The sequence below is a fragment of the Pezoporus occidentalis genome, unplaced genomic scaffold (assembly GCF_034315485.1).
Source record: "Pezoporus occidentalis ecotype Australia unplaced genomic scaffold, CSIRO_AGI_Poc_V1 ctg8, whole genome shotgun sequence".
Classification (NCBI taxonomy): Eukaryota; Metazoa; Chordata; class Aves; order Psittaciformes; family Psittacidae; genus Pezoporus; species Pezoporus occidentalis.
Window position 1 is genome coordinate 3,569,738 of NW_026916158.1, and position 13,532 is coordinate 3,583,269.

General features: G+C 45.9%; 1 protein-coding gene across 1 annotated transcript; it reads right to left on the bottom strand.

Annotated features, from left to right (window-relative positions):
- Positions 1–571: 571 nt before the first annotated feature.
- MINDY4B (MINDY family member 4B) lies at positions 572–11,963 on the bottom strand. Its single transcript, XM_062603225.1, has 14 exons — positions 11,648–11,963; positions 11,337–11,364; positions 10,432–10,584; positions 8,815–8,834; positions 8,483–8,639; positions 7,134–7,225; positions 6,272–6,434; positions 5,745–5,810; positions 5,152–5,222; positions 4,227–4,299; positions 2,923–3,075; positions 2,633–2,813; positions 1,394–1,401; positions 572–1,062 (listed from the first exon to the last, which is right to left on the bottom strand). The coding sequence occupies exons 1-14, from the start codon at positions 11,752–11,754 to the stop codon at positions 814–816; spliced, it is 1,521 nt and encodes a 506-aa protein (XP_062459209.1). The 5' UTR covers positions 11,755–11,963; the 3' UTR covers positions 572–813.
- Positions 11,964–13,532: the final 1,569 nt, after the last annotated feature.

A 13,532-nucleotide genomic window follows, 5' to 3' on the forward strand; every position in this document is an offset into this window, starting at 1 on the left:
ATGCTATTTCTGATATAAGCCAGAATGATCTTGGCTTTCTTGTCCACTTGGGGACACTGCTGGCTTTTGCTCAGCCACTGTTGACCAAAACCCCCAGGTCCTTTTCTGTCAGGCAGTTTTCCAGACACTCTTCTCCAAGCCTGAAGCATTGCATGGAGTTCTTGTAACCCAGCTGCAGGACCAGACACTTTGGCTTGTTGAATCTCAATACAACTGGCCTTGGTCCATTTATCAAGCCTGTCCAGATCCCTCTGCAGAGCCTTCCTACCCTCAAGCAGATCAACTCTTCTGCCCAGCTTGGTGTCATAAATTCACAGCAAGGAGCACCTCATAAGGCTCTTTTGCCTGGGTTCCCATGTGCTTTCTTGTTGGTGTGCAGGATGCAGGGTAGCTCCGTGAGCCAACCTGGCCAGGGACCATGCTTGAGCTGTCGCTGAAGCAGGAGAGAGACTGCTTACAGATGTCACAGCTGTGGAGAACAGGGAGGAAACCTTACTCATTGCAAATAGCTAAATCAGTTGCACCCACTGGATTAAACAAATCAGATGCACGCAGTATTCTCGATGCTCAATATTGATTTCACTTCCACTGCACTCTTAAGAGACACCTTGATTTCTTTAACATATCTGACATGGGAGGAAAGCAAATTGCCACCCTTTTTCCTTTTTCTGCCAGCTGTTGTGGGAGGCAGAACCTGGAAAATGTGTGCAGCAAGGCAGCGTTGCTAGTAACTGTTCATCGCCAGCGCAGGCTTTCACAGTGAGTGCAATGCCTTGCCGAACAGGACATTTGCCCAAGGCACCAAAGGTTGTTTCATTGGTGAAAGTTTTTCGCCTCCAGACCACAGTGTTTGGTGGCTTTGGCAGCAAGTGGGAGATGCTGGGACTCCTCAGAAGAAGGGATCTGTCCCATTCCAGCTAACGGTTGCGCCTGCCCACTTGGTCCTGATTGCCATCTCCACGGACAGACGCCTCTTCCCTGGGCTGCTTGGGTCTTCACTTTGGTCCTCTTCCCAGTGATGTGAATGAGTATCTGAAAAGGAAACACAGGTAAAAAGAATGTCTAAAACACCCAACCCCTCTCAAAAAAAGTTTTAGGACAGGTTAAAAGCAGAGCTGGCTGGATTGCTGCAGGTGTGCTGCCTGCCCTTGCCCCAGGAGGCAGCTCAGGGCAGCACCAACACAGCCTCCCCAGGGGCTGCCTCCCATGCTTGTGAAATTCAGGCACTATAAATGCAGCTCACAAGTCCTTGCAGGATATGTTTGCATATTGTTTTTCTGAACAGGTGCACACTTCATTATCTGTGGCCACACTGTCTATCATGACCGTGATCTTGATTCGCCCTTCTTTCCTGCACATTTAGGCTTTACTTTGATGTTTTGAAGTTTCTCACTTTAAATGCTGTAGTTAAAGGAGAGTGAGAAAAAGAGGTTGGACATTCAGAAAGCAAAGGTAAACGGTGCACAGTGGCATGGAGAAAGTTAGATCCTGAATACACAGGCAGGTTCACAACCCATTTGATGCCACAAGAAGCAGTTCACTGCTCTGGGTATGAATTTAAAATTTGAGGGGGAACACGATGGCCATGGTGGCACCTGGCTGGTAGGCAGGAAAATACAAACTTAACTCTCAGTTAGATACTGAAAACAGGGTGTTCACCCACCCTGCATGCCAGCACTGCTGCCTTGGGAATACTTTTATTCAAAATTTTTATTTAATCATTGAATGATTAAATAAAATTTCCTGTTGCATTTAAACTTTGCACTTACAGGAACATTCTCCTGGGATTTGTTCCATGGGATTGGAGAGTGTTTGTGGGTTTTCTCACTCCTACTAGTTGTTCTGAGACACTTGGTCAGCTGGTCATTCATATTGGACTGATGGGGGCATAATAATCACAGGAGATTAAATGGTTTTAAACAGCATGTCCATATTGGATATTTAACACAGAAGCAACAGTTGCATCCTGTATCCTGAAAAACTGTCATTTCTCCAGTAAAAACTCTTTGGCCATGTCTGTGAGTAAAGGAGAAAACGGTGAAGTCCTGAGTGGCCCCATGGTGGGACAAGAGTGCAGGCTGTGCCCTGGGGAGGGGAGCTTGGTGGCTGTCCCCTGCACAGACCATGGGTGGGATGGACTCTGCTCTCCTGGCAGCTCACCCAGCACCTGTCCATCAGACCCTTGCTCAGCCCCTGGCACTGGGGAACAGCATGACCTCAGCTTCACCCAGTGCTGAGCATCCGCCGTGCCCAGCTGTGGGCTGGGGAGGGGTGCCGGCCAACCAGAATTTACACAGGGACTTGGGAGTTATTGCTTCTGTAACAAATACTTCTATAGCTCTTCCGAGCAATGGGCCACATGCTTGAGAGCATTACCCCTTCTGAAATGGTCACAGTCCTGTCAAAGCCAGGTTTTTGCTTGTGTCTTTTTATACTGTTGTTTGGAATAGATTTCTCACGTTCCATGAAAGGTTAATATAATATATATAGTTTATGTGTATGTATGTTAAACACAGATCATTGAATTGTATGTGTAAGTAGACCAACCTAGCTCTACACATATACAGTTCTATGCATGGTCTGTATGTGACATCCATACCTCATATCCTCCATGGTAAGCTCGGGTGCATACCTACAGTTAGGTGGGCTGTTTTTGTCTGCTCCAGCTGCCCATTGTAGAAGTACAGGTGGAAGACTTTCTCCCTTTTCCAGTCAGAGAGGATTTGGCTGTCAGTGCCAAAGAGAATGCTGTGCCTCCCAGTGATGCTGCACAGCCAGATGGGCAGACGGGGTGTTCTCAGCCTGGGGCACACCTGGGGAGAGAGAGTAGAGCCTTGCATTGAACATGGCCTTTGTTCCCAAAACTTTGGTTTGTGGACATCAGGTATGTGCCTTCCAGCCACAGGCCTTGCCAGCTCTCACCTGCCGCTCTGCCTGTGCCCTGCTCCAGTGCAGGTAGCCCACCGGGCCCCACTGCTGCCATGCCTCGATGCCCTCCCCTCTGGGCCCCAGCTCCTGGCTGCCATCAAGCTCATGCGGGTTTGCTCGTCCCGTTAGGAGGAGGCTGAGCACGGCCTGCAAGGAAACAGCCTGTGTCATGCTGTGAGGCAGCAGAGCAAATGCCCTTCACAAAATGGTGGTGTGGCAGCTGCACCCACCTGAGGGGTGAATCGTTGAGCCACAATACTTCCTAATAAATATCTCTGCTTACTCTGGTCTCCAGTAAAATATAAAACCATATCTGCTAGTGCTTACAGATATCTGCTGGCTTTGGTCTGGCTCAGGTAACCACAAAATCTGGTGATTTTGGTCACAACAGGGTTGTACAGCTGGCTGTTGTATAACTGGCCATTGCTAGACCTGCACTTTAGGCAAAAGCGAAGAGCCCTCAGACCATATTTTTACCATAGATCATATTCTACTTCTAAATGGGACCCTTCTGCAGGGCAAGAGTTGAGTCGGTTCTCCCCAGGGCAGTGGGTCTGCAGTCGAGGACTCTCCCTTTGGGTCAGGACACTGCCTGAGGCAACTCTCTGAGGTTGAAGGCCCTCATCTTGACTTGGTGAGTGAAATGCATTTTTGGTTTTATTCCCTGCAAAACTTAACCTTAAGTCATGTAGTATTTGATTCCACTTGGCATCTAGGACCTGTAATTTACTAATGTTGGAGCATTAAATTATTTTTTATTAGAATAAATATCCTTTCAAGCTTGTAACCTACCTAAGTCAGTTTTGTGGGCCTCTGTGATGGTGGCTAATAGCATGCAAAACTTTGAAATCTTGCCTAAGTGATAGAAAGGATTATGTGTGTGTACATATATATATATATATATATATAAATATACATAAAATATACATATATATTCCTTTGGACATAAACTGCTGTTGGCCAAGTCTGAGACACCAAGCCAATAAGGTGTATCGTTGCTTTTCTCTTATGAGTGAAGTGCCTGACTCTTCCACAACAGGGAGCTGGTGTCCCACTGCCAGCTCTGTCGTGTCTGTCATGAGCAGAGGAATGCCAGGTCTCCTGTGGCTTTCTTATTATCATCATCCGTTTGTAAAATGGATGGTCATGATTAAAATTATAAATATATTTTTCTATTACCATACACTCCCCTTTATCCCCCCTTGGATTAACAAGTGAGAATTTTTTCCTAAATCAAATGTAGGAATAATAAAATTAAAAAAGAAAAAAAAAAAGTGGAGAAATGAGGCTAATCTTACCTGTGTACAGGTAATGTTTCCAAAACTGCATTTCAACAGAGGAGTTGCTGTGCAGTCTAAGTCTTCTCGGACCCTGTAACACCAAACACAAAGTGTTACAGTAGCACCTGGATCAGTGCCTGAGGTGAGTGCTGTACCTCACTGTCTGATTAACAGGAAACAGGAAGAAATTCCACAGACTCCGTTATTTCTCTGTGCTGTGGGCACAGCAGTGCTGTCCTGACACAGCAGCTCTATGTTCAGTCGTAGCTCTTGTGCTTCAGATCTCTTCCTCTTAAAACCCAAATCTAGTGTCAGATTCACACCCCTGCAGACAGAGCCAGGGTGTCCCTTGGTGCGATTTCTGATGAAAGGCCTTGGTTACAACCCAGGCATAGCCTGAGCACAACGATTTGAAGTAGTGGTGCAATTTTTTGCTAGAGTAGCTGTCATAGTGTCACATTAATATGAGTCATGTCTTATATTGGAATAAATATGTCTCTTTCTAAAGCATTAGGTGTACCTTTCTAAAGCATTATTACCCAAATCTAGTTGTGCTGGGTTTAGAAAGACCCTATCAGGCACCTCTGCCAGCACAGTCACACCGGCAGATTTTTTCCCTTTTTAAATGCACTTGTTGTGATTTTCCTGTGTAAGTGTAATTGACTGTGAAGGTGATGGTTGCTGTCAGTGAGATAACTCCCAGGTTTACACAGAGCATTTGTTTTGCTGTGTTTGCAAATGGTTTCTCTCCTCTCTGCTGCCCTCCTGGATGTGCAGATACTCAGGGTGTACTGTATTTGCATCTGCAAAACACAGCCACCAGTATCTGCTTCTGTCCCTGCTTTTTCACATTCAACTGAGAATGGACATTGAAGTAAAACAAGGAAAAGACATCAGAAGATGTAACTAAATTAGAGGAAAAAGTGTAAAAAATTAAATATACCTTTCAAGTGTCCTTGAGAAAAGTAAACTGTATAAAAAAAGGATCACTCCATGACTTTGTTCGTCTTTGAACTGGAAAAAGAAGTAATCACAGGGTGTGAATTACAGGTATGTGATGTTTAATCGAAACAGTTCATCTGCTTCAATACAACCTGAGGTGAGTGTGTTGAGCTAAATGAATAAAATGTTACTCCAGAAAGATTTTATAACTAATTTTGATGAATAGGATCAGGTTAAAGAAAGGAAAGATGAAACTTCCAGTTAGTGACTTAACTGGTCTTGTACACTTTTCCCCCAGATTTTTGCTAAAAAAACAGTATTTGCAAGAAACTGTATTATATATTTAAGTAATGTGCAAGATGTCTCTGTTTGCCTGGTGTTTGTGGATTGGAAGAGCTGAAATTGATGGCTAAAGTGTGGGGATTTTAGTGGGAGCAGGATCATTTCCCATAGGAAAGGCTAGAAATGATTTATGGAATAACTGCCTGATGGCAGCACTATTGGTATCCATAAGGTCTGCTTTTGAACGGGAAATAAAATGTACACAAGCAACAAAATAAGTCAGAATAAAGCTAATACCCAGCCCATACTTACACAGTTTATATGGCCAAGGATAAACTCCTGAGCTGCTGCTTTCTCAGAGAACTCAAACAGATGGATCTGTTGGGCAGGAAGGTTGGTGAAGATGTCGTAAAGGAGGCATTAATTATATCAAACAGCTGAGCTTTTTAAGCCAGTGTTTCCTTTAGACAAATGAAAGAATGGTGCAGGATTCTACTCTGCTGCCTCCAAAACCGAGGAGTTCAGCTCTATACAAAGAGTTAAAAGAACAGCTTTACATTAACTGTTTTCCCCTTTTTGTGAGAGAAGACAATTCAGCCTTTAATGAAAGGGAACAGCAGCCCCTCTGCTCACCTAAAGCCTCTACAAGGAAGCAGAGGTGTCTCACAGGCTGCAGCTGGGACATGGGTCCAAAGTGTTCACAGTCTGTGCCACACCATAACTTAGGGAACAGGTTTCTGAGATTTTGTTTCTTGATTTAAAAATTTCAGGAGAATTTAATTAAAATTAAAAATTTCTTTAAAGAAAATCCTGTTTGCAGGAGACATTTTCGTACTCACTCTTTCCGTGAAGTTGTCGGCTTTGTAGTCGCTGCTGGGCACCACATGGATGGCTGCAGTGAGGCAGATCACGGCTCTCCCACCTCCTCCTGCTGCCCACAGGGTGTCTGCCAGGGCAGCTGCCAGCGCCTCCCCTTGCTCCTGCAGGCTTACCCTACACAGCCTGCAGTGTATGAGGCAGAGGCATGCGGCAGAGAAGATGGGTCCAGGAGGTCTGTGTCAAGGGTCCATCCTTGGGGATTTTGACAGACCCCCCAGTCCTGGAGTTGACCTTGAGTGTGAATAGGGCCCTTCCCAGCAGGGGCTGGATTGAACCCCAGAGGCCCTGCCCTGCCTATCTGGTGTCTGTGAGGACTGTGAAGCCACAGCAAGTGCCCATTGTCCTTGAAATTTCCACTTTTTGCTTGGTGCTGTTGCTGCTACTTGTAAGGATATGCTTCCCATGTGCTGGGAGCAACATGTGTGCCATGCCATGGGGGTTTCATCCTGGCTCTGGGGGTCCCATGCGGGTATCCCAGTACCAAAAACTGAGCTTTACCTTCCCTCCCAGTGCTGCCCATGGTGTGGGGCAGCTGTGCAGCACTAATGTTATCCATGTGCTGCCATAGGCTGTGACCATGGTGCCAGGGAGTGGGACAAGGGAGCAAGCACCATTGTTATAAAAAACAACTCTCTTTTGGGGGAAAAGCCTTGTCTGGAGTCAGATGAGGCTTTTCTCCTGGGTGCAAATCCCCACCTTTAGCTCCAAACCTGAACATGTGTCTAGTTCAGTTAAACCTAGGGGCTGGTGCTAGTCTGTCTCAATTCAAATAATGCAAGAAAATAGTTTCCGTGTGTCCCAGGGGAAGGCTCAGCTTCTTACCTTTCCAGGTGAGTGTATTCTGTGGTTCTTATGAAGAGCAGGTATTTGATGATGTATGCTTGTACAGCCATCAGAATGGCTCTTGCTCCCCCCTAGAAACAAAAAGATGACACTCCCTAGTGCTGAGGGGCCTGAACTAGCTCCTGCTGTGTCCATCTGGAAATCACCGCAACCCCTGGTCAATGTGAGCCATCTCAATACCACTGTTAGGAGAGTTTTTTCTTTTCTCCATGGGAATTCAGAAGTGCTACTGACAGCTCCTGAGATAAATAGAAAAGCAAATTGAAAAAGATCTTATGTGCCTATACCCAAGAAACCTTTACACAAGAAAAGACTCCAGGGTGGCCCTGGCTGTGTGCCTATGGGGAGGGCAGGTCCTAGGCAGGGGTCCTTCCCTTGCAGCACCAGAGCTGCAGGGAAGGGCTCTCAGCCCCACATGCCACATGTGCCTAGAAGCACCACGGCTTGTTTTCTCTCTCCTCCAGCCTGTCAGCAAAGGGACCAGGATCTCAAGGCAGCATGGGGCTGACATGAGGCCATGCACGAGGGTGGCCATGCCTGCTCCCCATTGTGCTGGTGCCTCACGTCAGGGCTGTCATCCTCTCTGCAGTCACAGAGCCTCTGAACTCAGAGTTTCACCTGCATTTGTAAGAGCATGTTAACTTCCTGGTGGATTAAAGGTGTTTGCAACTTTAAGCATGTACCTTAGTCTTCTGCTTTTTGGGGGGTCAGTATTATGGTGGTAAATAAGGAAGAAGAAAACCTCCCTCTTGAAAATGTAGGTAAATTCACCTGTTTGATTTCCAGGTGGGGTAGAAAGAAGTACGTAACTCTACCCCAAAAGAAACAGGCAGATACTGCTTATTCGTGCCTACCTGCAACAACCCACTGCTTCTCTATTGAGCCTTCACCTTGGAAGCATTTAATACCGTGATATTTAAAGCTTGTGTATGCATTGTGCTGCTGAATCAGAACAGTTCATCCCACTCCCAGACACGCTTCAGTTGCCACTGCGAGGGCAGCTGGAGGCTTGCTCAAGATGGCCGTGGACCATGGCTGTGGTTGGAAGCCCCCACAGTCTGCCTGTGGAGAAAGCTCAGTGGGCAGACATGCAGCGTAAGGTGCAGGCATGCAGAGTGCAGGGTGCAGATGTGGAGAGTGTGCAGTTGCAGGCATGCAAAATATGGGGTGTGGGCATGCAGAGCGTGAGGTGCAAGCATGGCATGCAGGTGTGCAGAGCGCAGGGTACAGGCATGGACACTCCTGAGACACCCAGCACTGATGGCCAGCTCCTGTTAGTGGCTGAGACACTGAGGAGATGGTGCAGGTTGCTGTGCTGAAATACTTACCTTTTCTGTCTCCAAAGCATAGGCCAGGTCAGAGTATGGCTCACGAAACCTGAAACATGCTTTTGCCCATTCACAGCTGAAGAGCTGGAACACATTTCCAAATAGCAGCTTCCGCAGCTCCTGTTGAAGAGGAGAAAGACAGGCTGGGTTCAGCCCCCTTCACATCCTGGCTTTGTCAGCATCAGAGGGGCCTTGGGATACAAGGTCAGTGCATATGCTCACAGCCAGAGCAGTATAAAGCTGTCTACCGAGAAATCAGGCCCCACAAAGCAAAGGTGATGTTTGTGCTTAATCTAGTCACTCTCAGCATTTCAAACAATCCTGGGAAGTACAATTGCCCCACGTTGGGCACCTGGTGACCCGGAAGAAGAATGATTTTAAATGGGGCCCTGAGCAACAACAAGCCTTTGAGCAAATTAAATGCGAGATAGTTCATGCAGTAGCCCTTGGACCAGGCCGGACCGGGCCAGATGTAAAAAATGTGCTGTACACTGCAGCTGGGGAGAACGGTCCTACCTGGAGCCTCTGGCAGAAAGCTCCAGGGGAGACTTGAGGTCGACCCCTCTGCTTTTGGAGTCGGAGATACAAAGGATCTGAGGCCACCTATGCCCCAACTGAGAAAGAGATACTGGCAGCCTGTGAAGGGGTTCGAGCTGCTTCAGAAGTGATTGGCACTGAAGCACAGCTCCTCCTGGCACCCCAGTTGCCTGTGCTGGGCTGGATGTTCAAAGGCAGGGTCTCCTCTACACATCATGCAACTGATGCTACATGGAGTAAATGGGCTGCACTAATTACACAACAAACTCGAATAGGAAATCCCAGTCGTCCAGGCATTCTAGAAGTCATCATGGACTGGACAGAGGGCAAAGGTTTCGGAATGTCACCAGAGGAGGAGGTGGTGCGTGCCAAAGAGGCCCCACCATATAATAAACTGTCATACACAAGGGAGAAAGATGTTCTTATCATTGCACAGTCGTTTTTCAGAGCAGGATTTCACACTAAATAGCTCAGTTTGAAGATTCTGATTGTTAAGCATCAACTTTTTTTGAAACAGAAGGACACGGGCTTCCAGGTGGGACTCGTTTCTTGGCCAGTGGTACTGTATTCTCTTTCCTTGTTATTTTCCCTTATCATTGTTGTCGTTGGTAGTAGCGGTGGTGATTTGTGTTGTACATTGGTTGCTGGACTGTTCTTGTCTCAACCCGTGGGAGTTGCACTCTTTCAATCCTCCTCCCTGTTCCTCTGGGAGTGGGGAAGGGGAGAGCCCGGGGTGGGGGGGCTCGATTGCTCTCAGCCCGGCACCACTCAGTGGGAGTGAGTGAACAAGCTGTCTGGCTAGGGTTTAAACCACAACAGTTATGTAAATACTTTACATTTGGATGCACTACACCTTCTGGGGGAAGACCCGGACTCTTGAGATTCTCACTGAGTTTGTGCTCAAATGCCAAGGACTGGTTTGGTGTGGGTGGTCACAGGCAGTGAGGTCAGCACCAGAGCCCATTCTGCCATTACCTGCAGAAAACTACTGAGCTCCTGGCCAGAGGCTTTTCATATGGGCAGGGGCAGCAGGCACTCATTAGTGTTCTAAAACCCAGGTATTTGAGTGAGAGTGGAAATTTCTCACTGATCTCCTGAATTCCTGCCTCCCATTCTGAGGCTATTCGATAAGAAAGCACCAAAGAGCAGGGAAACATTACACTTTGTCATTTGACCTATTATCTAATGAGAATTATAGTATACCTGTTCACAGGTTGTGTTGCAACCATGTTCTCTCAAAGTTTCATAAATAAGTCATTACTGTTTCATACTTCTGTTACAGCTAACAGAAGGCTACAGCCTTCAGCCCAGCAATATGCTGAGCCTCCCACAATGCCAGATAAGGTTTCTGAGTCTCTTTGTTTTAATGAGATTATATTACAGCTCATGCGTAACCCAGCAGGCCTGCTCACCATTGCCATTTCCAAGGAGATGGGCTGGCCGCCTGCATCTGGAGAGGTCAGTAGGGGCTCAGGGATGGCGGAACGGGGCAGAGGCACCGGCGGCTGCAGGCCTAAGGGCTCTCTGGCTCCAGGTACTCCATTGCCAGTGTTGCCATCGTCTTGCTGGACAGAGAGAGGAGCAGACAGGGAGTCATGCCACAACTGCTGCCTCCGTGTCCTGAAAGTTACCCCCTTCAGTACTCTACTGGGATTGGCTTGTGGAGAGGCAGGGAAGGGGAGTATGTGCTGCCAGGGAGCATCAGTGTGTTTGACCTTATCCTGGTTTCAGCTGGGATAGAATTAATTCTCTTCCTAGTAGCTGGTACAGTGCTGTGTTTCAGCTTTAGTCTGAGAGTAATGCTGATTATTAGTGATACTTAGTTGCCAGATGGGGTTAAACCAGGACAGACCTCCAGCTTTTTTGCAAACATTACAAATAGATCCTTACAAGCCAATGATTTGAGTACATAGTAATGTTGTGTTTGTCTGAATTACGGGGAATAAACTTCAGTGCTTTCCAACCTAAAGACACAGCAGGTTCTCCAAATATTTCTATTTCAGAAATTTCATAATGTTACCCTGTTTTTCTGTGTTCCAAAACTGACCATGAAAACTGTTACTTTTAGATAGAAAGGTTAATTTATGTTGGGCTACTCTGACACGTCGATTTAGATCAGGAAGACAAGACATTCCTTTAAAATATCTGTAGAAAATGCCTGTTTCTTAAAGGAGGAGCATAAGAAATAAATATCCATAAAGGCTGACTGCTGTCCTGCATATATAGATGTGCAATTTCCTCCCTATGCTAATCTGGTGGAACAGTCACAAAAACCACTAGACAAATACAAGATGTTAACTTTTAGAGAAGCAGTTACCTGATAAGTTGAATTGCTGATTTCCAAACTGAAAAGGGAAAATAAAATACAAATTAAAAAAAAAACAGAATAAAAACCAAACCCCAAAACCAACAGCAGAGGCATTGCTAGCATGTGAAGAAACAGGAGACCAGCTAGAAAAGAAACCACAAAGAAAGGAAGAGAAAAAGCTGTAGTACTTGCATTCCTGAGTACATTAAAACCTTTTTTCCGTGGTCATGTAAGTGTTGTAATAAAGCATAATTTAAAATATGATATTAAGAAAACACCTGGAATTAAAACATGATGATGAAGCAGACTATAAATCTTACCTATGGAAACTGAAAACATTTCTCCATTTGTTTAGATCTGAAATTTTGCTGGCGATCACCTGAATCTCTGTCTGTGGCACAGTGTGCTCAGCTTCCTGGTCACCCATCGTGCTCAGGGTGATGCGAAGGGATGTGGGCACTGGGGCTGCTCAGGGAGCGGCTCTTCTTCAGGCACCCGAATCCCCTCTACCAGCTTCCACTGCCACAACGCAATTAAACTTTCATGAAAGCCTGTCACAGTCTGTGTTTTTTTGCTTGCTGTGTAAGCAGTGTCAATGTTTAATGCAGATGGAAAGCTGTCTGAAGCTGGCCACAGCAATGTGTCTGCTCTGCAAGGTCTTGGTGCAGGAGCAGGGAGGGATTTTCCAGCTGCAGGGTTGCAGCTCCCCCTGTGCAGGCTGATCAGAAGCAGGATGGGGTCTGGGCTGTGAGGGCTGGGTGGGAAGTGTCTAGCTCAAGGAAAAAAAAAAAAAAATCCGACTTAGGAGATGTCTGTAAAGTTGAGCAAATTCACTGGAGAGACAAGACAAGGCGAAACCTATGCACTGATGTTCCTCTGACTTCTCTCGCTTCCGGTAGCAAGACTGGCATTTAGGGGTATGGGTCAGGCCCATTTTCCTGCTGCCAGGGTCATGGAAATCTCGTGGTTTGTTCTCTTTCAGTCTGGGAGAAGGCACCGACTGGGGGTCTCTGAGTTTCAGTGTTTGGTGTTCACCCCTACACCAGCATAGTGGGCTAGTAGTCTAAGCCTGTTAGAAACACTTGTATGCATACACCAATATATATATTATATATGTTTGTATTTGTATATATGCAAACTGCATGCAGGCACACATACAGATGCATGTGCCTACTAACTTTTTATTAGGATATGAAAATATCTGTTTTTTCAAGAATCTTCAAAATATATTTAGATATTTTTCCCTTTGCTATAAATTTATTTATTTATTTATTTGATCATGAACTATGGTAGTAGAAATTAAACGGTAAAACTTCTTCCGCTGATTACAGGGCACATGCTGGTGCTCACCCAGAAGCACAAGCTGAGCAGGTCATACTCACCTTAAACGTTACTTTCAGCAGGTCAAACACACAAATATCGCCTCAGTTTTATTTTGCCAGTAAGAAGTTTTTATGTTTGCCTTTGGAAATGGATATGGATAAATATAACAGCTGGCCTCAGGTTTGTGAGTGGGGTGGGACATGGGGGGAGCAGTGGAGCCGGGCTCTTTGGGAAAAGTGATCCCCTGTGAAAACTCCTGAACCCCTGCTCTCTCCTGCACAGCAAAAGGGACGAGAACAGGTTTATCTTCTGTGCTGAGGCAGGTCTGGGCAGTTCTACATTTTAGACATACAAACCAGCTTCTTCAAGGACTTGCAAGTATCACTCAGAAAGACACACACATATGAGCAGCCTGTGTGTCTGATCCCATACACTGCTGACTGCTGCCAAGCAGAGCACTTCATGAAACATAAGAAACAAGAAGGATGAAACATTACTCTTCATTATTTGCTATATAATAAACAATACCATGAGATGTATTATATTTTATGCTTTAAGAAGATACATTGAGAAGAATATGCATATAAATCAGAAGAAAATTATTTAAAATGTTGCAGTAGCCCTTACATGTTGTTAAAATCTAGGGAGATATGGTACCACATGCGGAGGCAGAGCTTCTTTGTGAAAGGGTTTGGGAAGTACGGGTGTAGTTGACAAACCTTTCACCGAGAAACCCCAACAATGTTTTGATATTCATAGTAAAAGTACAAGAGATGACAGAGAAGTCAGTAAGGTCATCAAAGCATATGGTTTTGTGATGTGAATCCCAACATGATCTGGAGGATGACCATCTCCACAGGTGCTGGGGCAGATGCAGGGTGG

Coding starts and splice junctions, on each gene's coding strand:
- MINDY4B (XM_062603225.1), bottom strand. CDS start 11,754: ATGGGTGACCAGGAAGCTGAGCACACTGTGCCACAGACAGAGATTCAG. Junction 7,226..8,482: donor ATGCTTTGGAGACAGAAAAG/GTAAGTATTTCA, acceptor TTTTGTTTCTAG/GGGGGAGCAAGAGCCATTCT. Junction 5,811..6,271: donor CCGACAACTTCACGGAAAGA/GTGAGTACGAAA, acceptor CCTGCCCAACAG/ATCCATCTGTTTGAGTTCTC.